This window comes from Lepidochelys kempii, chromosome 8 (assembly GCF_965140265.1).
Source record: "Lepidochelys kempii isolate rLepKem1 chromosome 8, rLepKem1.hap2, whole genome shotgun sequence".
NCBI classification, from domain to species: Eukaryota; Metazoa; Chordata; order Testudines; family Cheloniidae; genus Lepidochelys; species Lepidochelys kempii.
In genome coordinates, this window is record NC_133263.1 from 108,123,765 (window position 1) to 108,150,049 (window position 26,285).

At 62.1% G+C, this 26,285-nt stretch overlaps 2 protein-coding genes across 15 annotated transcripts in view; one reads left to right on the forward strand and one right to left on the reverse strand.

The window, feature by feature from the left end:
• Window positions 1–413: 413 nt before the first annotated feature.
• Window positions 414–6,940, forward strand: HYI (hydroxypyruvate isomerase (putative)). Its single transcript, XM_073358288.1, has 8 exons — window positions 414–628; window positions 2,737–2,848; window positions 4,866–4,980; window positions 5,281–5,359; window positions 5,468–5,517; window positions 5,912–5,981; window positions 6,252–6,386; window positions 6,766–6,940. The coding sequence occupies exons 1-8, from the start codon at window positions 430–432 to the stop codon at window positions 6,837–6,839; spliced, it is 834 nt and encodes a 277-aa protein (XP_073214389.1). The 5' UTR covers window positions 414–429; the 3' UTR covers window positions 6,840–6,940.
• Window positions 6,941–8,268: 1,328 nt separating this feature from the next.
• The window catches only part of SZT2 (SZT2 subunit of KICSTOR complex), a 72,651-nt gene continuing 54,634 nt past the window's right edge, over window positions 8,269–26,285 (reverse strand). For 8 of the 14 annotated variants that reach the window (XM_073358000.1, XM_073358005.1, XM_073358008.1 and 5 more), the window contains 18 exons: window positions 26,116–26,243; window positions 22,877–22,998; window positions 22,134–22,316; window positions 18,658–18,928; window positions 18,327–18,406; window positions 17,906–18,031; window positions 17,392–17,594; window positions 17,170–17,260; window positions 15,757–15,837; window positions 15,171–15,245; window positions 14,079–14,144; window positions 12,523–12,736; window positions 11,900–12,083; window positions 11,509–11,631; window positions 10,673–11,171; window positions 10,128–10,244; window positions 9,600–9,668; window positions 8,269–9,001 (listed from right to left, as the gene is read on the reverse strand). In XM_073358000.1, the coding sequence (XP_073214101.1) occupies window positions 8,858–9,001; window positions 9,600–9,668; window positions 10,128–10,244; window positions 10,673–11,171; window positions 11,509–11,631; window positions 11,900–12,083; window positions 12,523–12,736; window positions 14,079–14,144; window positions 15,171–15,245; window positions 15,757–15,837; window positions 17,170–17,260; window positions 17,392–17,594; window positions 17,906–18,031; window positions 18,327–18,406; window positions 18,658–18,928; window positions 22,134–22,316; window positions 22,877–22,998; window positions 26,116–26,243 (2,776 nt within the window). In that variant the 3' untranslated portion in view covers window positions 8,269–8,857. Of the gene's footprint in view, window positions 9,002–9,599; window positions 9,669–10,127; window positions 10,245–10,672; window positions 11,172–11,508; window positions 11,632–11,899; window positions 12,084–12,522; window positions 12,737–14,078; window positions 14,145–15,170; window positions 15,246–15,756; window positions 15,838–17,169; window positions 17,261–17,391; window positions 17,595–17,905; window positions 18,032–18,326; window positions 18,407–18,657; window positions 18,950–22,133; window positions 22,317–22,876; window positions 22,999–26,115; window positions 26,244–26,285 lie in introns of those variants that run through there. The other 6 variants (XM_073358012.1, XM_073358006.1, XM_073358002.1 and 3 more) reach the window with 4 other exon arrangements.

Sequence of the window (26,285 nt, forward strand, 5' to 3'; positions counted from 1 at the left end):
CCGGGTTCGCAGGGGCGGGGGGCGGTCAGGGCGGTGCGTGGGGGGGACAGGGCGGTGTGGGGGAGGTCACAGTGTGGGGGCGGGGCCGGGCCGGGGGGGGGCGGGGGCCGGGCCGGGGTTCGCAGGGGCGGGGGGCGGTCAGGGCGGTGCGTGGGGGGGACAGGGCGGTGTGGGGGAGGTCACAGTGTGGGGGCGGGGCCGGGGTTCGCAGGGGCGGGGGCGAGGCCACCGGGCTGGCGCTGGGGTCCGGGCGCCGCCGGCAGCAGCCAGGGGATTGTTCCGGGGGGGGGGCGGGATGGCAGCACGTGGCCGGGCTCCCCCCGCTCTGCCCCCGCCCCCGCCCCCACGCAGGCCCCGCCCCCACCGCTTCCCCCGGCCCCGCCCCCGGCCCGGCAAGGCCCCGCCCCCGGCCCCGCCCACAGGCTCGCCATGGCTCCGCTGCGCTTCGCCGCGAACCTGGACTGGCTCTTCACCGAGCGGCCGGCGCTGCCCGAGCGGCTGGAGGCGGCGGCCCGGGCCGGGTTCCGCGCGGCCGAGCTGCCCGAGCCCTACGCCTGGGACCCGGCGCTGCTGCGCCGGGCTGCGGACCGGGCCGGGCTGGCTCTGGTGCTGATCAACACCCCGCCAGGTACCGACCCGAACCCCGAACCCGGACCCGAACCCCGACCCGGACCCGAACCCCGACCCGGATCCCCCGCCCGACCCCGACCCGGCTCCGGGTCCGACCCCTGAACCCTCCCCCGCCCGACCCCGACCCTGTTCTCCACCCGAACCCCCGGGACCCGGCTCCGGACCCGAACCCCCCCGCCCGACCCAGGTGCGGACCTGAACCCCGAAAACCCCCCCCGCCCGACCCCGACCCAGCTCCAGGCCTGACCCCCGAACCTCCCCCTCGCGACTCCGACCCGGGTCCGGACCCCCCCCCCCCAAGCAAGCTACTGACCCGGGTCCGGACCCGCACCTCAAACCCCCCCCCCCCCCGCCTCCAGACACCGACCCGGGTCCGGACCCGCACCCCGAAACCCCCCCCCGCCAGACACCAACCCAGGTCCGGACCCGAACCCGCCCCCCGCCGCCAGACACCGACCCGGGTCTGGACCAGAACCCCGAACCCCGGCTCCGGACCCGAACCCCCCAGCCCCCCAGCAAGGTACCGACCTGGGTCCGGGCCCCCAGGCAGCAAACTGGACCTGGGTCCCTGCGCAGTCAGCTACTGCCTAACACCGGCTCTGTCTAGGAGCCAACTTCCCGGGCCTGTCCCTGAGCCCAGCCCCCAGATGAAGTCATGGGGCCTGGGGGGCTGCAGCCCCCAGTGTATGGGCAGATGGGGGCACTGACTGCCCTGGTGCGGGGCCCTGGAGCGAGCCCCTCCCACGTGGCTGCAGGGGTCCCCATCTCAGGGCTCGGTCTCTCCTGCCTCTAACTGGGGGCTGTCCTGGCTGCTTTCCTGAGAGGAAAGTGATCAGGAACAGCCAGCATGGATTCACCAAGGGAAGGTCATGCCTGACTAATCTAATCGCCTTCTATGATGAGATTACTGGTTCTGTGGATGAGGGGAAAGCAGTGGATGTATTGTTTCTTGACTTTAGCAAAGCTTTTGACACGGTCTCCCACAGTATTCTTGTCAGCAAGTTAAGGAAGTATGGGCTGGATGAATGCACTACAAGGTGGGTAGAAAGCTGGCTAGATTGTCGGGCTCAACGGGTAGTGATCAATGGCTCCATGTCTAGTTGGCAGCCGGTATCAAGTGGAGTGCCCCAGGGGTCGGTCCTGGGGCCGGTTTTGTTCAGTATCTTCATAAATGATCTGGAGGATGGTGTGGATTGCACTCTCAGCAAATTTGCGGATGATACGAAACTGGGAGGAGTGGTAGATACGCTGGAGGGGAGGGATAGGATACAGAAGGACCTAGACAAATTGGAGGATTGGGCCAAAAGAAATCTGATGAGGTTCAATAAGGATAAGTGCAGGGTCCTGCACTTAGGATGGAAGAATCCAATGCACCGCTACAGACTAGGGACCGAATGGCTAGGCAGCAGTTCTGCGGAAAAGGACCTAGGGGTGACAGTGGACGAGAAGCTGGATATGAGTCAGCAGTGTGCCCTTGTTGCCAAGAAGGCCAATGGCATTTTGGGATGTATAAGTAGGGGCATAGCGAGCAGATCGAGGGACGTGATCGTTCCCCTCTATTCGACATTGGTGAGGCCTCATCTGGAGTACTGTGTCCAGTTTTGGGCCCCACACTACAAGAAGGATGTGGATAAATTGGAGAGAGTCCAGCGAAGGGCAACAAAAATGATTAGGGGACTGGAACACATGAGTTATGAGGAGAGGCTGAGGGAGCTGGGATTGTTTAGCCTGCAGAAGAGAAGAATGAGGGGGGATTTGATAGCTGCTTTCAACTACCTGAAAGGGGGTTCCAAAGAGGATGGCTCTAGACTGTTCTCAATGGTAGCAGATGACAGAACGAGGAGTAATGGTCTCAAGTTGCAGTGGGGGAGGTTTAGGTTGGATATTAGGAAAAACTTTTTCACTAGGAGGGTGGTGAAACACTGGAATGCGTTACCTAGGGAGGTGGTAGAATCTCCTTCCTTAGAGGTTTTTAAGGTCAGGCTTGACAAAGCCCTGGCTGGGATGATTTAACTGGGAATTGGTCCTGCTTTGAGCAGGGGGTTGGACTAGATGACCTTCTGGGGTCCCTTCCAACCCTGATATTCTATGATTCTTTCTCCCTAGGGGACCGGGACAAGGGCGAGAAGGGGCTTGGTGCTGTGCCCGGCCGCCAGGCTGCCTTCCGGGAAGGCCTGGCCCTGGCCGTGAAGTACGCAAAGGCCCTGGGTTGCCTCAGGTAGGGAACCAGCCCAGCCCTCCCACCGGGGCCAGGGGGAAGGAGCCGGGCCTTGGTGACAGACAGGGAGGCTGAGATCACAGGTGTCATTTTACTCGTGGTGGGAGCTGGCATTCTCCAGCCAGGGGCACTGTAGGCCAGCAGAGAGAGGCAGGCTGCCACGGCCAGGCACGCTGGGGCCCCACACCCCTGGTCCTGCGCCTCGGTCCCTACCCACCACACCCAGCCTGGGCTCTTCCCATGCCCACAGCTCAGCCGAGGCTCCGCTCCCACCCCCTGGCCATTGCCCCAGGGGCTGTTGGCATAGGGGAGAGGCTGCTAGCAGCCATGGGCTGGGCGGCGTAGACAAGTTAGATAAGTTAGTGCCAAGCGTGGTCAGTTACAGCCAAGTCCTTGCTCACAGCGGCCTGACTGCTCCTCTTCCACGAGGACCCCTTGGTGAGTCACACACCCACAGCCATGTACCCAGTGATGAGCTGCCAAAATCTTAACAACTGGGTCCCTCCTCACCACACGAGGGGGTCGTGGCCCGTCCCCGCTCCCGCCCCCCGGGGACTCCTGCCCCACTGAACCCCCTGCGTTCCTTGACGACCCCCCCCCCAGGACCCCTGCCCTGTCTACCCACTCCCCTGTCCCCTGACTGCCCCCAGAACCGGGCAGGAGGGTTTCGTGGGCCACCCTATTGGGTGCCCACCCTGCCCCTAAGAGCCAGAGGGATCTGCCGGGGGGCGAGGTGGGGAGTCCCAGCAGGGCTTACCTGGGGCAGCTCCCAGGAAGCATCCGGCAGGTCCCTCTGGCTCCTAGGGGCAAGGGAGCGTAGCTGGGGGAGCGGCCGCTCCCCACACTGATCACATCAAAAGTGGTGCCTTAGACGCTGACTCCCTAGGTGCTCCGGGGCTGGAGCCCCCACGGGGAAAATTTGGTGGGTGCAGAGCCCCCACCGGCAGCTCCCCACCCAGCCCCAGCTCCCCTCTGCTCCGCCTCCTCCCCTGAACGTGCTGCCCCGCTCTGCTTCTCCTCCCACCCCCCCCACCCCCCCCAGCTTCCCGCGAATCAGCTGTTCAGGCGGGAAGCCGGGGAGGGCTGAGAAGCAGGCGGCGGCTTCGTGCTCAGGCCCAGGGAGGCGGAGGGGAGCTGGGGTGGGGAGCGGTTCCCCTGGGCCCCCCCCGGGTTACCTGCTGCGGTGCGGGCAGCCCTCCTCGTGCACCCCCGCCCCAGCTCCCCTCTGCTCCGCCTCCACCTCCCTGGGCCTGAGCGCGAAGCCGCCCCCTGCTTTAACAGCTGGCTCCAGCTCACCACTGCTTGTAGCCCCGGCATCAGGCGGGTCTGGGCTAGGGGTACGTGGCTGCGGGTGTGTGAATCACCAAGGGGCACACCTGGCTGCACACCAGCGTTGAAATTGGGAAATGATTCTGGCCAAGGTGAGCTTGGGGCAGGGAGGGGCGCCCTGATAAACAGAGAGGCCCAAGCAGGTGTGTGGTGTGGGATAGCGGTGGGAGGACTGCCAGAAGTGCAATAGTTCATTCAAAACAGGGGTGCATTCCTATGACCCTTATTCAGTGGGACGCCCCCCTGCCCCTGGAGGCAGCCTCTGCTTGGGAGGCTCCAGGGGCTGGGAGTGCGGGCCTGGGGGGCACGCTGAGACTCCTCCCAAGGGGTGAGTGCTGCCCGTGGGCCCCATGCCAGAGGTGGCGGGGGAATCAAAGCCCACCTCCTCCTGCCCAGCCTGAGGCAATGCTGCTGAGCCCCCCTGGATCCCTCCTCAAATCACAGCTAGTGCTGCCCCTCAGAGGGCACCCCAGCTCCCTCCTTGCGCCGTGGCCTGGGCCGGTGCCCCAGCTGCTGCCGGAGGGCGCGTGCCCTGGAGCTGTTCCCTTCAGCCCTCGTGCACTGGGCATCTGGAGCTGTTTGCTTCATCCTCTGTCTCTGCACCCATCCCACTCGCAGTCAGGCTTGTGCTAGGCCCTGCGGGTGGCTCAGCTCCTGCCCGCAGGCTCTGACCCAGGTCTGTCTGCAGGATCCATCTCATGGCTGGGCGGGTCCCTGCGGGCACCGAGCGGACAGCGATGGCTCCGGAAATGGAAGCCACCTTCATCGAGAACCTCAGATATGCTGCTGATATCCTGGCCCAGGTACGAGGGGACACCAGGAGTCACTGTGCCCCCCGTGAGACTTTCCTGCACCCGGGAGAGGGATAGGCAGAGGAGACTCCCGCAGTGGGGCCACACAGTCCCTGAGATGACTATGCCTCTGCACTGAGGGACAGCCCCTGCGTGAGACACTAATACCAGCTGGAGGAGAAGGGGTGGGTCACAGTTCCTGCCTGGCCAGAGGCTCATTCTGGTTGGGGAGGGAGGTGAGGGTGCAGGGAGCTATGGCCGCCCTACCCCATTGAGGGGACAAACGCCCAGGGCCTCAATGTGGTTTTGCAGGAGGACATGACAGGCCTGCTGGAGCCTATGAACAGCCGCATCACTGACCCACGCTACTTCCTGACCACCTCTCACCAAGGTAAGGGGGCCCTGCCGTGCTCCGACTGCCCCGGCCCGAGCTGAGGGGAGGTGGGTGCTCACCCTGGGGGGGCCCCTGCTTTGACTGACTTGCCTCTTCCCCCCACAGCTGCAGCCATTCTGGAGAAGGTGGGGAGGCCCAACCTCTGGCTGCAGCTGGTGAGTTTCTGTAGTGCCTAGACCTGTTTCCTTTACAGTTAAGTAAGTTCCCAGCCCCTGGTGCCAGGAGAAGCAGGAGGCAGGTGCCAGCCCCTGGGTGCAGCAGGTGGGTAAACCCGCCCCAGTGGTTGTCCAGAGGAGCCTGCTTGCATGGGCAGCACTGGATAAGTGATGGTGCCATCCCCCAGGTGGGGCTGAGCTACCCTGGCCATGCCCCCACCATTCCACAGCCTGCAGGAGGCGGCGTGGGCCCTGGGGAGCATTGCGCTGTGCGCAGCGAGGGGCGGGGGAGAGGGTCTCAGACATCCCAGGCACTAGGTCTCCGCTGCAGGACAGGAGTTGCAGTCATTCCCTGCACCTCCCAGACCCTGAATTGCGGCTCTGATTCCTGCAGGACATTTTCCACTGCCAGATCATGAATGGGAACCTGACACAGACCCTGAAGACTTACTTCCCGCTCATTGGTGAGGGTTGGGGCTCTGCTCCAAGCGTGGTGGGGAAGGCACTGGGCCTAGGCTACGGGGTGGGAGGTTTGAGTCAAGGCAGAGCCCTCCAGGGGCAAGGCTAGCAGGGGTGGTGTGTGCCTGTCCCCGGGAGGGAAGGGCTGCTCGTAGCATGGGTGTGGTGGGAGGACTCGTGGGTTAGGGGCTGTGCCCCTGTGGATCAGAGCCTGGGGCCATGCTCACTACAGCAATGCCCCGGACACCCTGAGGAGATGCTGGTTCCACCCCCAGGTCACATCCAGATCGGGCAGGTGCCTGGTCGGCATGAGCCTGACAGCCCAGGCGAGGTGAACTTCCCCTACCTCTTCCAGCTGCTGGAGTCGCTCGGCTATGAGGGCTACGTGGGCTGCGAGTACACCCCGCAAGGTGAGTGGGGCTGGAGCGCAGGGACCCCCACCAGCATTTGGGGTAGGGGGGGCTGGCTCACTGTAGGGTGGAGCCAGGGCTTGGGAGCTGAGAGGTGTGCCTCTGCCTGGTCCCTGCCCCTGCTGGGAACAGGGCCGGGGGGCACATGCAATGCCAGGCTGGGAGGGGGGTGCCCACTGTGGCTCAGACAGCAGGTGCTGGACTGGAGCAGGGCTCCCGGGGGAGGAACACGTGTTCGGAGAGGGAGTGTTGCAGAACTCACCTGGTGGGAGCTGGCCTGTAGCTGCTGCTCGCTCACACAGGGTCAGGGGTACCTGGCCTGCTCCAAGGCAGGGGAAGCTGCTCACGGCCTGCTCACAGTCCCCGGCTCTTGTTGCAGGAGACACGCTGGAAGGACTGGGCTGGTTGCACGCGTACTGGGAGAGCAGAGGCTGGCAGCAGCGCTGGTGGTAGCCCTACGCAGGAATATTTTTAACCCTCCCACTCACTCAAACAGGCGAGTTCTTTAATAAAAAGCGAACAGGGGCCCTCCAGCCACGCAGGGCCCCAAGCAATTGCTTAGTTTGCTTCTGCCAGCGCCGGCTGTGCCCACCAACCGGGGGGAGCTGCGAGGTGGAGGCCGTAGCAGCGGGGATCAGGAGCCATCAGTGGCTGAGATGCTGAGGGAGCAGCTCTCCTGTGTGCTGGCTCCTGTCAGTTTGTGGGGGGTTCACGCCCACGTGCCCCTCCCGTCACACTGCCCCACTGCTTACACAGGAGGCTGCCTTGATTCTCCCGTGCGCCGGCCCCAGCAGCACATGCATCTGCTCCCTGAGGCCTGCTGGGACAGGAGAGCAGGGCTGCCTGCAGCGGGAGGAGTGCCATGCCCCACACAGAGCAGGGGTAAGTGGCTGCAGGGGGGGCAGCCATGGGGCAGGTCTGGTTCCAGGGCTCTGCTCTTCCTTGGAGAGGCCCCAAAACTGCCTCCTTGCAGCTCTGGGTAAGGGCAGTCACTTGGCAGAGCCTGCCCCAGCCAGGCTGGGAGCGTCTTATCTCCACCTGGTAATGCTCTGGGCCCCTGGTCCCTGCTGGGGGTGGGGAGCGATGGCAAAGAGCAGGTAACCGTCCCACACCAGCCCTGCAGCTGGCTTGAGGTAGTCTCTGGCTTGCAGAGGGGGGAGCAGCACTGAGCCCAGGCCCCCGTCCCTCCACAGCTTGGCTAAGTCTGTCACTCCTGCCCCAGTCGACCCAGCAAGAGGGCAGGGCTGCAGGCTCATCGCCACGCTGAGCTACTCCCTGAGACAAGCTGCGGCTACAGCCCTTTAAAGGCACCAGGAATAAGCAGGCCAGCCCTTGGGCAGGGGACTCCCAGCAGCAGCACTGTTAACTTTCCCTGCTGAGCACCGGGGTTCAGAGAAGGGGCAGGGAGCGGGTGCTCCCTGGATGGCACCCGGGAGACCCGGCACCCGGGAGACCCTCCCCCCCGTCAGACCAATGGGCTCGAAGGCTGGTGGGGCAAAGGGAAGCTAACCCTGCAGAATGCCCAGAGCCAAGCAGATGGAAGGACAGTGTGGTGACTGTCAAGGGTCCCCCAGAGTCCTTCACAATGTGCTCTGCCCTCCCCATTGCCCTGCTCAGCTGGTGAGCTGCCCCCACGCAGCCCCACCACCACAGGGCTCCCAATGCTTCACCCTGCCATTCCCAACTGCTCCCTGCACTCATCAGCCAGGCTGCGCGGCCAGGCCAAGGAAGTTGCCCTGGCGGGCCTTCTGCCTCCCCACTGTGCTCGGGGGGAGAGGGTAGGGGGCCCTGTGGGCACTGCCCAGCTCCTTGGGAAGGCCATGGGCAAGGCTCGGAGCACCCTGCCCCGTGCAGCGCCAAGCTGAGAGCCAGACAACAGCAGGCCGGTCTGAGGCAGTTTATTTGACAGTGACATCCTTCAGTACATCCTCATAAAACCCCCTGCCGCCCCGCGGCTGGCCCACCACTGAAATCCCACCCATCGAAGTGACAGGCCGCAACAGCCGCACTCAGTGCCCTCAGGACTGGGCCTGGCTCCGGCCCAGCATGCCAGGCAGCTCCGTTGCCAGGCCTAGCGGGCTGTGCATACGTGGGTGCCAGGTTTCTGGGCCCAGAGATGGCAGCTGTTTCGCTGTGGCATGTGCGCCAAGCTCCTGCTGCCAGGGCCGCCGGGACCCTCCCTGGGTCTCCATTTCAAATCCATTCAGTGTCAAACACACGTGAGTGTCCTTAACAGCAGCTCCTCTACCTGAGAGGGGGGGACCCCTCCTGCCCTGCCCCTTCTGGGGAGTCTGAGCTAGCTGGAGGTCCAGGGGAGCCGCCAAGCCCCATGCACCCTCCACTCTGTCCATTACTCATGCATCACGTGACCCCCATGCTGCCAGCAGCGCTGGGGGAATCCTGCTGGAGGTCAGCTCCTTGGTGGAGACTGGGGTGCGCGGTGTGTCGGGCTGGAAGGTGCTGGCACCTGGCTAGAGCAGCCCCGTCCAGAGGTTGAAGCAGGCCGTGTTGATGACGGATTCCAGGTGATGGTAGGTGGACACTAGCTGCGGCAGGGGGCTCTCGCTGTTCTGGGGCTGCACAGGGAAAGGCTCCCGGAAAACCACTGTCAGGCTCTGCAGAGAAAAACAAGCTGCTCACAGCAGAGCAACTGCCCCCCAGCCCCTGCCCAGCTTGGGGCCAGCTCAGTGCCTGTCTCTGCTCTTGGCGAGGATCCCTGCACCTGCCAGCACAGGCTCCCAGAGTGGGACATACAGCTGGGGGGGGAGACAGGCTCCCAGAGGGACAGATACAGCGGGGGAGGGGGGGAGCACTGGACAACACAGGCTCCTGGATGGGATGAGACCCCCAGTTCGGGGGCAGGGCACCAGCAGGCCCTTGGGTACCTGGGCTCCAGGCTGCTGCCTCATTGAAATGCTGCAAGTCAGGGCTCCTGGACTTTCCATAGCGTGGATCGTTTGTTAGATATGGCCCCTGCTGCCCCCAAATCGCCCCTGCCTGGCCCCCCATTTGGGAGCTGACACCTCTCCGGGGAGAGCACAGCAGGAAAGGGATGGTGGAGCTCTAGCTCCGAGTTCTGGGCAGAGGCCAGCCTGATGGTGAACGCTGAATCCCCGCCGGGCTCTGCCTGGGCACTAGAAGCCCGCTGCCCCCGGCCAGGCACACCTGCAGAGCCAGGTACCTGCCCAGGCTCCCGCAGGGAGCAGCTCTTACCGTCTTCCCTGAGTGGGAATCCAGAAACACGAGAACAAAACAGTCTGTGAACTTCTGATTGAGCACGACCTGCAGAGAGCACGACAGGCTGTCAGGGCGTGCAGTGACAACGGCTGGGGGGGATCCCTGATGTGCTGGGGGGCACAGTGCCAGAGCCATAGGGGGCAGGCTCCCCAGCATCCCACAGGGGCACAGCGCCAGAACTGTGGGGCATGCTGTGGGGCACAGTGAGAGCGCCGTGGGTCAGTGCGCAGTGCATTCGGGGCAATGCTCCTACTGCTGTGCCCTCGTGACATCACACCTCCGGGCAGCCCCACTAAAGCCAACACAGAGGCGTCACATCCAGCCCTGGCGCAGGCAGGAGCCTGGGGGCGCGTCTGAGAAAGAAGAGAGTCCTGGGGCAGGGGAGCCGTCTCTGGCTGCAGGGCAGGAGGTGGGTCTGGCTATAGGCGTGGGGGCAGCATGTCCAGGGGCAGCGGCCGGCTGCAGGGGCTGGGGCGTGGGCGGGGCAGGGGCCCTAGTCCTTACCAGATACTGGGTGCCAGTTTCGACGTTGTGGAAGTGGCAGCAGCTCTGGGGGAAGCGGCTCAGCAGCACTTTGATGAGGCTCTGGTACCAGGGCACAGTCATGGTGAGGAAGCAGCCCTGCAAGGACGGAGAGAGGGTGAGGCCAGGCCCCCTGTACAGCAGCGAGAGACCACCGTGCCAGAAGAACACCACAACCCAGAAGCTCCGAAACTCATGAGATGTACGCTCAAACCCAGTTCCCTGCCAGCCTACTGGACCAAGCCCCGCAGCTACATCCCCAGCAGTGCCCAGCCCTACCCCTCACCAGCGTGGGGGACAATGGTCCCAATGATTCCCACACGCCATGCGTGTCTCCACTCCCACTCCCACCCTCACCAGCTGGGACTGTGCCTGCCCCCACAGATGGGGATGATGGGTCCTGGGGGTGTGTATACACACGTGTCTCTCCCACCCCTCTCCAGCCTGGGATGATGGGTCCTGGGGGGAGGGGGAAGGAAAGGGGAGACACGACGTGTACACATGCGTGCGCGCCCCCTGCCCCTCACCAGCTGGGGGTCGATGTCGGCGATGGATTTCCCATGCACTGCGTTCAGCAGCTCCTCCAGCTCCCCCAGTGACAGCTTGCCCAGCTTGAGCTTGTCCGAGGCCAGCGGCTCCAGCAGGAAGAGGCGCTTCCAGAGGGTGTCCCTGCGGCAGTGGCATTTGGCCAGCTGCACCATGCTGCTCAGCTGTTTCTGGGCCACGGCCACCTCGGAGGCCAGCAGGGGGAAGAGCGGCGAGGTGTAGAACAGTCCAGGGCCCAGCTTGACCTGGGCACCACCCGCGTAGAATTCGCTGCTGTCCTCTACCTCCTGCCACAGGTCCCGCTCTGCCTGCTGCTGGCAGCCCTGACCGGGCTCCGGCGCCTCCCACGCCGCCCGGCCCACCACTGGCTCCAGCGTGCTCTCCCGCTGCAAGCGCGGCTGCTTCTTGAAGCGCCGCATGTCGGCTGTCAGCCGGGGGAACAGCTCCCGTTGGCTCGTCATGATGACGTAGAAACGCAGCCTGCAGACGAGACGCCTGTGAGGAGGGGGCACCCCTGCCAGCCAGGCTATGTGCCCCCAGGGCCTCCTGAAACGCTCCTTCCCCATGTGGACGTGCCAGCCAGTGCCCACCCAACCCAGGCCCTCCCTCCCCCGCCAGCCAACGCTCACTACCTTGGGACTGCACTGGTATCACACCCCCAGGGCCACCCTGTTTGTGCCCCCAGGAACCTAGCCCAGCAAGCAGCCCTGGCCTGCACACCACCCCGCATCCAGTCCCCAGGCACGTCCTCGCCCAAGCCCAGTCAAGTCCCCCTGGGCCTCCCCACCCAGCCCTGACTGAGGACCCTGGTTCTCACCGGAGGACGTGCCTCTCCGCCTCGCTCTGCTCCTCGAACGGCGCCGCGCTGTGACACACCAGCAGGGACACGTCGAAGTCGTCATGGTGCCGCAGCCCCTCCGAGTCTTTGTAGGAGCCTGAGCTACAAGCACAAGCAGAGCGTTGGGGGCCCAGGCGGTGCCACCCCCCCCACAGCTCGAATCACCGGGGGCAGCAGGGCCTCGCAGGAGGTGTCCAGGGAGGGGCAAGGAGAACCAGCGGCAGCACCCACCCACCATCCAGAGCCCAAGGCCAGCAGCTGGCGTGACAGCGTCTCCCAGCCCATCCTGCTTGGCTGTGACCAGGCAATGCCCTAAGCGGGGCGGGCTCTTGGGGTTCCCGGAGCCATTGGGGCATTGCTGGGTGCTTACCTGTTCCAGATGGAGACCAGCGCATATTCGTTCTGCTCCATGCCCGGGGTCCCCTTCCTGCCGTCGCTGCCCGCAGCCAGCCGGGCCATGCGCAGGGGCTTCATGTGGTAGGTGTTGGCATGGTCTGCCACGTAGTTGTAGAGCTGGTGGGCTGTTATCATGTTGGTGGGCATGGCCAGCGTGCCTAGCAGAGGAGGAGTCACTGTTTGCCAGGGTGTCCCCTTGTCTTCAGGGGCTGGTTGGGGCCCCCAGAGCCAGACACTAGGACAGCAAGATTCTGCTTCCCAGCCCCCAGAGCGCACTCACAAGGCAATGACGCCTGCCCCGAAGTCCCCGGGCAGGGCCCTCAGCACAGCCCCAGCTGAACGCAGCCTGGCTAGTCCCAGACAACCCATGCCCTGGAACTGTGCAGGCCAGGGGGGTGGCACAGCGTGCCGCAGGCGGAGCTATGGAGCAGCTCCACCTAGATTGGCCGAGAAACGGACAGGGCTGGATGACACTGAATTTGGGAAAGGTGTCTCCAGCTGGTGCGTGGCCCCAGCCCTGGGCCCGGCACTCCTGGATGCGGAAGTGGATTCAGCCAGGAGCATAAGGGCCATGGGCAGCGCCCCTCCCCAGCTCACCTTGGAAGACATGATTGCGGCCGAATTTGGGGATGTCGGGGTGGTGGGCAATGAAGTCCTCCAGGAAGCCGGTGAGATGGTAGCCCTGGCGCAGGGTCATGTGGGAGCCCAGCAGGTACTGGTGCACGATGCGCAGGTGGAAATCATAGCTGAACGAGTGCACGTGCATGAGGTCCCGCACCTTGTCACACTCCTCCGTGAAGAGCATGGAGAGCTGGGGAGGGGCACAGGGTCAGGGCACAGGGCAGGGGAGCCCCAGATACCTGGCGCCCGGCTGGTAGCAGAGTGAGAGACACCAGCAGCCTTCTGGCAAAGGCACAGGGCCTGGCAGTGCGGGGAGCTGCCCATTCACCCCTCTCTGCCCAGGCTGTGCCCAGCCCGAGGCAGCTGTCGCTTCAATTCCAAGCCCTGGTGCAGAGGTGCTGCGGACACCTGACTGCTAGGAACCAGACAGACCCACAGCTGGCTTTGAGTGGCAGGGCCCCAACCCGACAGCCTGCAGCAGTTCTGCTCTCCCACCTTTAGCCTAGCTCTTCGCCATGCTGCACTGACTTCCAGCCAGCCAGGACCCCACCGGCTGGCATTAGGCAGTCAGGCCACGGGCAGGCAGCACAGCGCTCGGCAAGGACTGCAGAAGGCTGAGGGCAGAGACTTGGGCTGCCCCCAGAGCAGGGAGCTAGGGCCTGCTTCAGTCTCCACACTTCCTGCCCAGCCACCCTCTCTGCCCTTCCCCACACGCCCCCAGATGCGACACGCCCTGCTGAGCTCAGCCACTGGCAGCCCCAGCAGGACGCAGCACAGCTGCTGGGATCCCGCCACGGATGGCTCACCTGGGCCAGCTCTGACCACAGACACCCCACCCTAACAGAGCACAGCTGACACACAAGGCCAGTTCCCAGAAGGCCTGAGGAGGGGAGGCAGAGGTGGCTTTCCCCATCCAGATCCTGGGGCAGCCAGAGGCCAACTGGGCCGGAGCACAAGCTAGAGCAGCCTCAGGGGCACTCTGATGTGTGCCGCAGTACCTGCCCCGGTCCAGGATCACCAGAGCACAGTGTGCTCCGGTCACACCACCCACGAGGTACTGGCATTACTGGGCTGGCTCCAGCACCTTCATTCCTCACAGGGATGCCCTCTGGGTTGCACCAAGGGGACAGAGCTGGCCCTGAGCGTTCGAGAAATGGGGGTGAACAAGCAGCCAAGGGGACTGGGCAGCACTACTCACTGCACCCAAACGCAGCACCCTCACCCCATGCCAGCATCAGAGAGGACACCAAGCGGATCTAAGAAGTGAGCCCAGCAAGAGGCGCCTTTGCCCCAGCCTGGGAGAGAGAAGCAAGACGAGCGAGGCTGTTTTCAAGCCCCCTCCTGAGGGCCCAGCTGCCTGCTGGGATGTCTCCCTCACGGGAACCACCTAGCAAGAGGCCCAGCATCAGCCAGCACCCAGGGCAGGAAGGGGCTGTGGGTACAGAGCACCCAGCATGCCTGGCAGGGCGAGGCCCAGCCCTGCACAGGGAGATGCTGCAGTGCCACGGCAGGAGTGGAAGGAGAGGACGTACCGCAGACTCAGAGATGGAGCTGGGTCCCATGCAGCTCTTGCTACGAGCTCTGGCCGTGAGAGCACCCTGATGGAGAGAGGAGACGCGCAGCCAGTGGGAAAGGGGACACTGCCTTGCACTGCCCAGGCCTGCCCCTGTGCCCTGCCCGCCCTCCACGGGCTGCAGGGAGGAGACAGCACTCCAGCCCTGTGGAAGAGGGGCTGGCACTGCAGTCCCAGCCCCCGGGGGAGGAAAGGCCCTGCCCCTGCCCCTGCAATGAGCCCCATGCTAACCAGCCCTGCCCAGCGCTGCAGAGGGAGGCCAAGCACCAGCGAAGAACTGGGCAGTATCTCCCCATCAGATGCCCCAGCAGAGGTGGGACACCTGCCACCCACTGCAGAACCCTGGGTGACCTGCCGGCGCCTAGAGGGATCTATGGTGACAGGAGCTCAGCTCACCACATGAAGGCTCCCCGGAAAGCAGGCTCCATGCGCCCTCAGCAGCTGCTTCAAGGGCCTGGCAGACTTCAGCCCAGGGGAACAGCCCCACTAGCCAGCCAGGGCGATCAGCTCCTGGTAGGACCGGGTGCTCTGCTCCTCGCCCTGCTGGAACTTCTAGGGCGCTTGCTCCCTGGGGAAGGAGGATGTGTGCCCCATTCCCAGAGGCCTCCTGCACTCAGCCCAGACTGCTAGGGCAGCAGGCAATGGATGGCTGGCCCCTCTGGCAGCAGCCCGCTCCTTATGAGAGACCAGGAAAGCTGGCATGCTCCACATTCTACCACTGCTCCACTGGGAGCAGGGCAGACCCAAGGCACTGCAGTGGGCATAGCAATGCATGGTCCTGGAGGGGCCTCTCCCAGCGTGGTCCATGTGCGTTCTTGGACCTGCTTCCCCCTTGTTCAAGTGAAGCAGAAGAGTTATTGCTTTTACTGTAGGAAGTCAGCCCCAGGCCAGCCGCCCCAGGCCAGGGGCCTAGGGAAAGGTGGATGTGTTACCCGGAGCCCTTGCAGTCCTGCCCTCCTGTCCCGGCAGGTAGCAAGCTGGAGATTCCAGCCCTGCCTGCCCAGGCCCAGAGCATCCAGGACAGAGCAAGCACCCGCAGGCCAGCTGTTACCTGCGAGTTGACGGACTGGCCCATGGGGATCCGCGAGCACTCCAGCGCATACTGCTTCACGCAGAAGTAACAACCCTGGGGAGAGAGCGCACTAAGCACATGGCCCTGCTGCCAACAGCCTCCCACAGGGCCAGCAAGATCCTGTGCACATAGCCAGACCACACCCCAATCGTTCCTCAGCTCCCCTGGGCCAGGCATCAGATCTCCCGGCCTGGGCCCTCCCCCATCTCTGGCCTCACCACTCTAGTCCCAACGAGCCACGAAAACACTTTCCCTGGGGCATGGCTGAGCACCCTCACGGCCCGGACTCTACCCTCTCGCTGCCTCTTGGGCATTCCAGGCCCTTCCTGGGCTGATCTGTGAGGAAGTGCGCTGGGCAGGGCCAGACGAGAGACAGCTCTGTCTAGACAGCGTCTCCACTCCCACCTGCCATGTGGGGCTCGTCTCCTTCAGCAGCTAGTTCTTCAGGGCAGGGACAGTGCCCAGCACGGTGTGAGCATGGCTGGCAGAAGCTCCATGAGGGCCCTAAGTGAGCTGGGCACAGAGAGCCCGGCTAGGGACGACAGACCTCTCTCTGCCCGCTCACCTGGAAGCCCAGCTCCATGAGTACGATGCCGCCCGGGAGGGCTCTCTGCAGGTGGTAGGTGGTGACTGGGGGGCTTGTGCTCTGGAGAGAAGAGGAAGAGAGCTGATCAGAAGGCAGGTGGGCACTGGTGCCCAGCAGCAGCAGCCATACATGCCAAGAGCCAGGCAGTAGAAGCTAGGAGAGGCAGCTGGCGTGGGCGTCCCTCCCTCTGGAGCCAGCTTGTTCCCCACACTGTTGGGAGTCCAGAGGGGGACCCAGGGCCACCCAGGGCTTGGTCTGTTTATCTGAGAGAAGGGGAAGAGGAGACTTGTCTGGAGACGCCCACCTTGGGAGGTGGTTTCTGGTCAATGGTCCGTTAACCTGCATTACAACAAACCTAGGGACATGGTGGATTCACTGGCTCTTGGAGACTAAGCCTGACCGGACACCAGAGGGGCTGCTCTCTCCCCCAGCCCGAAACCCTCCCCACCAATTCCTGCCCAAAACCTCTCACTGAGGCCTGGGCGACACTAGAAAATTTACTCTGCTTAACTGGGTCACTCGGTGTGTGAAAAATCCATCCCTCTGAACAGCGTAGTTAGGCCGACTTAACCCTGCCATGTAAACAATGCTAGGTTGATGGAGGAATTCTTCTCTCAACCTAGCGGCCGCCACTCGGGGAAGTGGACTGCCCGCAGATTTCCTCCCATTGGCATAGGTAGCAGCTACACTGACATGCTACAACCGCACAGCTGTGCCACTGTAGCATTTTAAGTGTAGACACACCCTGAGCTAGAGCAGATCTCATAGAAAGACACTCCTGGTCTGGGTGAAGAGACTGTGCTGGAGACTCCACCTACATCCCTGGGTGAGTTGTTCTGATGGTTAACCAACCTCAAAGCTTCATTTGCACCTTATTTCTAGTCTGGTTGGTCTTGCTTCAGCTCCCAGCCACCAGAAGAGCCCTCTGCTATGGAGCTCTCCTCCCCAGATGGAACTGCAACCGCAACCAAACCCCCTCACTACCACAGACTGGGCTCCTTCAGTCTCCTACAGGCAGGTTTTCCTCATGCGACAAGCAGAGCATCACACTGCATTGTGTGTTACACAATTCACATACCCAGTGAGAGGCACCTGGACCCAGAACACCCCTGGCTGGAGCTCTGGGAGAGGGGATGAATAAGCTGTGGAAGGAACCTGAAGGGTGAGCACTGGGTCCAGGGGCTGGGCAGGGTCTGCTGGGTTGCAGCTGTCAGAAGAGGTGCTAGATACTGGATGGACGTGCCAAGAGCATGCCCAGGGGCCCCAGGAGAGGGATGCGTAGAACCTCCAGGATCCCATGATTGGCTCTGCTCCCAGCAGCCTGGTGAATAGCCAAGAGCAGGCATGTGAGTGGAGCAGTGACCCATGCCCGCCCTAACACTCGGCTCTCACCTTCGGACTCCCATCTGCTTTGGGCTTGTAGGAGAAGGAGCCTCTCCCCTCAGTGCCCAGGAATGCCAGAGCTCGGATCCGGCTAGTGCTACTGCAAAGCAGACAGAACAAAGTCATCTGACCAGGGAGTCCAGCCAGAGTCACCCTACAAGTATGCCCTGCCCGCCCGGGCGTCACTCTGCACGGGGGGTAGGGGGAGGGCAGTCTCTGAGTCACACTGACCTGCGGGCAGGCGAGGGAGGCCGCACCTGCACCAGGATGAAACCCATGCTCTGCAGGTACTGGATGTACTGCTGCAGGAAGGCGTTGCACATCTCCTGCAGCCAGGGCTCCTCCTTCAGCTTGCAGGGCAGCACCTCTGCCGAGTCGCAACTGTGGCTCCGGTCCCGCCCCGACGCTGTCGAGTCGCTCGAGCGATGGCGTTTCTGAAAGACAAGAGAGCCGGGGCAGCTAGCTCCTGCGGTAGAGAACGGCCAGCAGGCGCTGCCCCGCCCGAGAAGAGAGGGACTGGCTGGCTGGCGATAGCCGCTCAGCTGCTGCCCCCGAGTGCTGGAACACAGGAATTGTCCGGCTGGACGGCTCCGAGGGCCTTCTGGCCCAGTGGCCTGACCCTGCACAGCTGGGGCAGAGCCCCTCCTCCAGCTCTGGGGAAGCTGGCTCCCTCCCTGGAACAAGGCTGCAGCTCAGGCAGGATGGGCCCCATCACAGCACAACCCCCACTTGGTGAGTTGCTCACCTTCCCCTCCAGCTTCGCCTGTTGGTCGGCCTGGATCTGCTGCCGGAAAGCTGAGTCGAAGAGGAGTGGTGTGGCACAATAGTGAACCAGGCGAGAGGACTGCTTCAGGGTCTCCAGGTCTGCCAGCTGCACAGTACAAGGGGCACAGCTGCAGGGGATGGCCCATGGGAGCCTGCTTCTCCCCCAGGCCCATGCAGGGCGTCCTGCCCTTCCAGGGCCAACCAGCCTGCTCACCTGCCCAGGGGGACCACTGGCTCTTCAACCCTCCCCCGCGCTAGTCCCACTGCAGGACTCCCCACCCCTGGGCCACACCTCCCCTCCCCACACATCCCTATGCCCCCAGCTGAGGCTCCACCTGTCCATGGGGGCAGTGACCGTATCAGAGCGGGGCGAGATGGTCATGCTGATGGGCAGCACTTACTCCGATGGGCATGTTGGACTGCGCTGACCTCTGCTGCCACGTCACAAAGAGATTCTCAATCTTCATCTGCTTCTCCAGCTCTGAGAGGGAAAGGAGCAGCCATGGGATTCGGAGCCACAGCCAGGCCGCTCCCACCCTACAGGCTCCCACCGTCCCCACACATAGAGTAAAGCCTCCAACCCCCCTTGAGCTGCGGGCCAGGCTTCCCACACTCCTGCTGGGAGAGGCCAGGGCTGGAAAGCAGGAGAGGCTGAAATGCTGTGGCTGTGAGCACCCCCATCCCCAGAAACCAGTGCCCGGGGCTGGACAAGCTGGGGGTCTCCCCCTTTACCTTTCCTCTCCAGGCTCTTGATTTCCAGGAACTGGGCACCATGCCAGGACACCGGGTCACGTGGCCCCAGCTCTGGGCCGAGGGGGACGCCCTTCAGGGTGGTGACATCTCGCAGAGCCTCGTCAAAGGGCATCATGTCGGGGGGGAAGTGCAGGGACGGCAGACTGCGCGTGGAGCCGCTGAGCCGCCCTTGCTCCTTGCTGGGGGGAGGGCTCGAGCTCCGGATCAGGGCATCCACCTCCAGGGTGGAGTTCAGGAAGGGGTTTGGTTCCTACATAAACAAGAGACAGCCCTGAAACCCCCCCTCACCATGAGCCTGGGAATGGGAATCAGAGAGCCGAGAAAGCCCCTGAAGGCCCCTAGACCTTGCCCAACAGGGACAGGTCCCCAGAGCGTAGCCCCAGGGCTCTGCCGAGTCCTACTTCTAATGTGGCCCCTGCCATAGGCAGCAGATTCCCCAGCCTGGCATGGCCTACCCCTCCCAGTTCATGCCCTTGGCCCCTGTTGCTGTGATAATTGTACCCAAACTGCAAGCTCAGCCACAGGAAGTGAGAGAAAGCTCATAAGAACCAGCTGGCAGGAAAAGGTGCAAAAGGGAGACGCGCTGAATTAGTCCCAACAAAAGGGCCTCCTGATAGAACTCGAGGACTGCGTTAAGATCATGCTTGGTGAACCAGAACAGGGTGGGATCAGAAATCTATGGACCAAAATTGGTGGGTTGGATGTTAGGTATAATTGTTGAACAAAACAATGAGGAAATGAACTATTCCACCCATCGCTCCCTTCAGAGGGGTCTTAAAAAGAAACAAAAAAAGAAAGTGTGATGGAATGCACCCTGGATTCACACCCTCCACGCTCGTGTAGTCATCCATGTACAGAGCATGCCTGGTGAGGGGTCACTTGAAAACTAACAACTTTCTGGTCAGTAGTATCATGGTGAAATGCATGTAGCAACTTTACACGTAAAGGTATGAACGTGAGTTGGAATCATGACTGACGTGCGTTTACCAGACAAGTCTGAAGAACGGGTAAACTGGTTTCTCAAACACAACGGACAAGTTTACACCTCTAGCCAGGTGTCAACAAAGCTGATGGGCCACCACTAAAGCTGCGAGTTTGTCATGGAAGTCACAGAATCCATGACTTCCCGGGACCCCTGCAGCGGTCAGTACGGCTGATCCGGGAGCAGCTCTGGCAGCCCCTGGATCAGCCGTACTGGCCGCTGCTGGGGCAGTCTCGGGATGGGCAGGAGTTTGGGTGTGGGAGGGGGCTCAGGGCTGGGGCAGGAGGTTGGGGCGTGGGAGGGGTGAGGGCTCTGGCTGGCGCTTACCTCGGGGGGCTTCCCGGAAGCGGTGATGGGGCCCTCCCGCAGCCACTCGGAGCTGAGGCGAGGCCAGGTGGCTCCATGCGCTGCCTGCGCTTGCAGGTGCTGCTCCTGCAGCTGCCACTGGCCACAGTTTCCGGCTAATGGGAGCCGCAAAGCTAGTGTGCAGAGACCCCTGGTGGCGCCTCCGCATAGGAGCCAAGGAGCATGTCGCTACTTCCAGAGAGCCGCGCGGAGCCAGCCAGGAAGGCTGCCAGCCCCGCCAACGTCCCACAGCAGCAGCAGGGATCCCCGCCCTGAGCTCCCAAGATTTAGTCATGGGTATATTAGTACAAGTCATGGACAGGTCACAGGCTGTGAATTTTTGTTTACTGCCAGTAACCTGACCATGACTTTTACTAAAAATACCAGTGACTAAAACGTAACCTTAGCCATCACCTCTCAAGCAGCCATTCTTTGTTCCTGATCCCATTCCTAGCCAAACAGATTCTGCATCTTAGCAAACAACAGCATGAAACCTCTTTCCCACCAGACTCTACGTCTCCTTTCTCTGAGCCAGAAAGATCTTTATCTAGGGGTCACGCTCCGGAAAATGCACTTCAACGGGGGACTGACCTATAAAGGTGAGGGGCAAAACCACCCCAAGTTCTCTCTCTCTTTTCACAAGAGAACAGAAAGAGCCGCAGACCTTAGGAGCAGAGCCTGACCAGAAACTTGGTCAGCATTGCTACTGAAAACCTGTGGTAAGAATTTCACCTTGAACTAGAATCATAGAATATCAGGGTTGGAAGGGACCTCAGGAGGTCATCTAGTCCAACCCCCTGCTCAAAGCAGGACCAATCCCCAATTAAATCATCCCAGCCAGGGCTTTGTCAAGCCTGACCTTAAAAACTTCTAAGGAGATTCTACCACCTCCCTAGGTAACGCATTTCAGTGTTTCACCACCCTCCTAGTAAAAAACTTTTTCCTAATATCCAACCTAAACCTCCCCCACTGCAACTTGAGACCATTACTCCTTGTCCTGTCATCTTCTACCACTGAGAATAGTCTAGAACCATCCTCTCTGGAACCACCTCTCAGGTAGTTGAAAGCAGCTATCAAATCCCCCCTCATTCTTCTCTTCTGCAGACTAAACCATCCCAGTTCCCTCAGCCTCTCCTCATAAGTCATGTGTTCCAGACCCCTAATCATTTTTGTTGCCCTTCGCTGGACTTTCTTCAATTTATCCACATCCTTCTTGTAGTGTGGGGCCCAAAACTGGACACAGTACTCCAGATGAGGCCTCACCAATGTCAAATAGAGGGGGACGATCACATCCCTCAATCTGCTGGCAATGCCCCTACTTATACATCCCAAAATGCCATTGGCCTTCTTGGCAACAAGGGCACACTGCTGACTCCTGTCCAGCTTCTCATCCACTGTCATCCCTAGGTCCTTTTCCGCAGAACTGCTGTCTAGCCATTCGGTCCCTAGTCTGTAGCTGTGCATTGGGTTCTTCCGTCCTAAGTGCAAGACCCTGCACTTATCCTTATTGAACCTCATCAGATTTCTTTTGGCCCAATCCTCCAATTTGTCTAGGTCCCTCTGTATCCTATCCCTCCCCTCCAGCGTATCTACCACTCCTCCCAGTTTAGTATCATCCGCAAATTTGCTGAGAGTGCAATCCACACCATCCTCCAGATCATTTATGAAGATATTGAAAAAACTAAGGCTAGTTTAAGTTTAGAATGTGTTTTATCTTTATTTCTCTTGTAACTGGTACTGACTTCAAATCCTAGCTTCTGCTGTTAAAGAAACTGGTTTTATTCTTTAATCAAAATTACTCCCATGCTGTGAGCTGTGTGGGTAGCTCCATTGAGGTGGCAAGCTGCTGCACGTTGTTCCCTTACAGGAACAACAGACTGAACGGTATCTGGACTGCCCAGAAGAGGGCTGCCCAGAATACCACACACATTTCTGAGGGGGAATTTGGGACTGGGAGTGGGTTGGGGTCACCTGACAAGCAGTGACCGAGGCTGTTGGGAGCCAGTGTGTCCTGGGGTTTGCGGACAGGCTCTGGGTTAGAATTGCCGAACCACACTCGTGGTGCCCTGTGAGTGGCCCAGGTGGGAGCTACGGCAGGAAAGCCTTACGGGGCTGGCAGTGCCATTACCTGCTTGCTGTCCTCATGCCAGGGTGTGTCCAGGTAGCAGTAGTGATGGAAAAGCCCCAGTTTCTGACTGAGGAGGCAATGCACGATGTGGGAGCGGGCGTTCTGCCACTGCAGCAGGCGGGTGAGCGAGCTGTTCAAGGAGCTGCCCAGGTCCGGGGACCAGTTGTAGGTGTAGAGCATCAGCTAGGCGGGAAGGGAGATGGTGAGAGCTCTGCTGGGGGAGGGCCCGCACCAGCTGAGCCCCGGCCAGGCCGCTGTGACCCAAGAGCCCGTGGGCTGCGGCTGCTGCTTGGTGGGTCCCTGCTGCACCACCAGCTGGCTTCCACTACAGGACGTGGGGTGGGGGGCACAGCTGGGAGGCCACAGCACCAACTCAGCGCCTAGCCGATCACCACGGTGACGTGTCCTGGTGCTCTGCAGCGCGAGGGCCCAGAGATGCTGGCGGCAAAGCACCTGGGAGCACAGGCTGGCCATGGGCCTTTGGCAGCCACCAAGGCTTTGGGACCAACAGCAATCATCAGCATGCCCGGTCGGAGAGCGTGGCAGTGCCAGGCCGCAGGGAGACCACTGGGTTTGCCGTGCAAGAGCAGACAGAGAGGCAGCTGCACGGCACTGCCCTGGCACGGCTGCCTGCTCCGCCCCACCTCACTGTTATGCAGGGCCCCGTGAGGAGCCAGGCCAGGCTGTCCTCACCCACGGCCCCCGCTCGGACGGGCTCCGGGCCAGGCTGGATTTGTGCCCACCTTCTTGTCGAGGATCTCCAGGAGAAGGAATCTCTGTCGCGGGGCCAGCGAGGGGCTGGAGTTGGAGCCCTTCTCCGCCAAGCTCAGCTCCATGGCCTCGAAGTGCTGGAGCCCCTTGTGGGCTGAAAGAGACCAGAGAGAACCACAATGTGCCTTCCTGCTGCTCACTGCCCGCACCTTGCAGGGAGGCGTTGGCAGGAACCTGGGCGCCACAGACCCTCTGTCCTCGGGAAGGAGGCCCAGGACAGCAACTAGCTGGGAACCAGCTGGAGCGTATCAGTGCTGGAGCCTGCCAAGACCCAGCTGGCCAGGAGGGCTACACTGTAAGTTCCAGACTAATCCCCAACCACGCATGGCAATATTTGCACCGGGCAGGCTGGCCGTGCAGCGGCAAGAGCCCATGCCCCACCCTCAGCACTGAAGATCCCAGAGCGACTTGGCAAAGTTGCCCCAGACCCACGCTGGGCTGCAGTGTTCTGTGTCCATGTCTGATACCAATTCCTGCCCCCAGAGGAGGGTGCATTTCAGTGGGTATGTAGGGAAGGACCAAACATTGAGGGCCACCAAGCTGTAGGGAGCACTCCCCTTGTGCTCCCCAGCCCTGTCTGAACGGAGGGCCCCTGTGATGCTGCCATGCCAGGTCTAGGGTGGAGCCAAGGCCCCCTCCTGCCATCCAGTCCTGAGCTAAGGGCATCCTAGCCATACCCTTCTCTCGGGCCATGCCCCCTCTCTGTGCTGACATCACAGGGAAAGGGAGCTGGCCCTACCCGCCATGCTGGGGTGACCCAGGCCATGCTGCACCAGAGACCCTGCCTCAGTCTGTAGAGCACTGGGAAGCAGCTACTCCTGGCTTCCCCACTTCCTAGGCAACAGTCACCCCCAGATCCCTGCCTCTCCCAGGAGGACAAGTGCTCAGGGCACTAGTGTTAGAGCCACACGGACACACTTGCAAACCACAGCAGCACAGAGCCCAGCCCCTCTGCTGGCTGCAGGTCTCCTGTGTCTGCAGCCCCTGGGGGCGGGACAGCCCCGTGGCTGAATCTGGTCAGATTAGCCCTAATCAGCAGCACGTGCAGCGTTCCCTGCCGTGGCAGGAGCACTTGCACAGCCGCCCGCTTCCACTCCAGCGCAGAGGCCCGGAGGCAGCCTGCAGCTGCCCTTCCACTGGGTGGCGCAAGGACTGGGGTAGCAGTGGCCCAAGCGCTGGCTCATCACTCCAGCGAGAGACTCACATTTTAACCTCCTGACACCTGCTCCTGCTGCGTCTCACTGCAGGCGAAGACAACGTCAGCTCCCCAAGCCTGCGCAGGCCCCAGCCCGACCAGCGCTACCTGCTCTGGGGCCTAGTCAGGACACGGGCTGGAAGGGACCATGACAGCGCTGGCGAACGGGAGCACCCCCAGCCAAAGATGGGCCCAGGGGCATATCCCCGACTCCAGGCAGGGCTAAGGTGGAGAGCTCAGGCAAGACAGGAGCAGGGCTCAGGTCAGGCAGGTACCATGCAGCGCCACATCTCCCAAGCTGCTCTCACTGGCCACTCTCAGCTGGTAGGAAAACCTCAACGCAGGGACGCCTGCGCAGCTGCTGCAGAAAGGGGTGAAGGGACTGCCCCGTGCACCCCGGCGGGCTCAGCACCTCTGCCTGGATGATTGCTGAGACATCAGCTGTGCTCACTATTTCATCCCCCCACGCGAGAAGCCGGGAGGGTCACAGACCTGTGCAATTTACTGCAGGTGGCCACGTTCTGGAGCCATGAGTGGATGGCGCTGGGAAGATGTTTTATTTTTCCCCAGCCAAGGTGCCAGGCCCAGGGGCACATACACACCCCACCATGGGGAACGCAGGGCAGCTTCGGGCGCTGTGCATTCCTGTGTGGGACATCTGCCACGAGCAGCATCATGCTGGTGGGCACTCATGGTGGGTGGCGTTTATTTTGTGGGCGTGGCTTGGAAGAGTGCGCTGCAAGTGTGAAGGTGCCCAGCTGCAAAAAGTGCCCAGCCTGTGCTTGGAGCCCACCCAAAGGGCTAGAGGGGAGCTGATGGCAAAACCTGCTCAGGCCACCGTACGGACACTCGGCATGGCCCTTCTTGGGAAGCAGAGGCGGTTTCTAGTCAGGAACATCAGGTCTCGTCTGCCCTGGCTCCATCAGGGTCTTGAGCACAGGATGGGAGGATCAAACCCTTCCCAAAGAGCTTTCCTGCAGAGTGCACGCGCTGAACACCAGTGTTGGCAGCCTCACCCCTGGGTGCTGGTACGGTCAGAGCCCCAGAGCTCTGCAGCCACCCAGAGACCAGGCCTGAATTTTAATGGGAAGGACCGGACCCTGGGTACACATACACCAACCCACTCACCGAGCAGCAGCCCCCCGTGATTTTCCTCAGCAGAGGATGAAGTTTTGATAGAGCTGATGCTGGAGGAGTTCCTCTTGTTGCTCTCCACATTCTCCTGAGCACCAGCTCTGAGCCTGTTTCGCTGGGACCTCACTCCCCTCCCTTTGCCCCACATGGGCAATAAGTGTTGCCCAAGGGGGCGGGAGACTAAGGGCAGAACCCCTGCAGGAAGCCAGCCAGGGTGGGCATTGTCCAAGCCAGCTAACCACTCTGATGAAGGAGCAGCACGTCTGGGGACAGCACAGTGTGTTCCCCAGGGGCGCCAGCTTGTCCCTCCCTGCAGCCCCTGTAGGGCCTGGCCTTCCCTAGTCCATACGGCGCGCCACCTGCAGGAAAAAAGCCCCCCGCTCACTGCGCTGCGAGATTCCGGCAAAGCAGAGATAGGTTAAAACTCCCGGGGGGCCCTGGCCCAGGAGAGTTACCCTCTGCTCAGCCACCGTACATTGCTCTGGGTGGAGCAGCCACCCGGTGCCGGCCTGAGGGGTGCACGGCGCAGCCTGTGCCGCACGCATTGCTGGGGTGTCTCAGAGCAATGGCTCCTCCTGGAGGATGTGCCGTGTGGGGTGTTCACTATGACACAGGCGGACTAGGAGAGGGGGACTTGGGGTAGGGCAAGCCTGGCAGCTTGGCCTACAGGCCCAAGCCTGAGTCCCAGCTGGGGGAGCTCCCTGGGGTGAAACAAGCCCGACAGGGGCCACGAGAGAGTCTGAGAACAAATGCCTTGTGGGTCCAGAGCTGGGCATGGGAAGTTTCCACCTGGGCGCCTGCCCTCTCCCAACACGGCTTGCTGGGGGCCCCCGGGCGGCTCCCCCAGACCCACAGGATGCCTGCCCCCGGGCCCCCGCTCACCCTGCTCCGTGTTGTGGCGCCACTGGTGGAAGTTGCGTCCCAGCAGGATGAAACGTCGGACGGCCGCAGGCTGAGGACTGGAGCGCTGACTGGGGTTATATGGAAGGAAGGTGGCGCCCCGAGGGCAGCTGCAGAGGAGAGCACCACACAGAGCATTGGCCGCCAGGAGC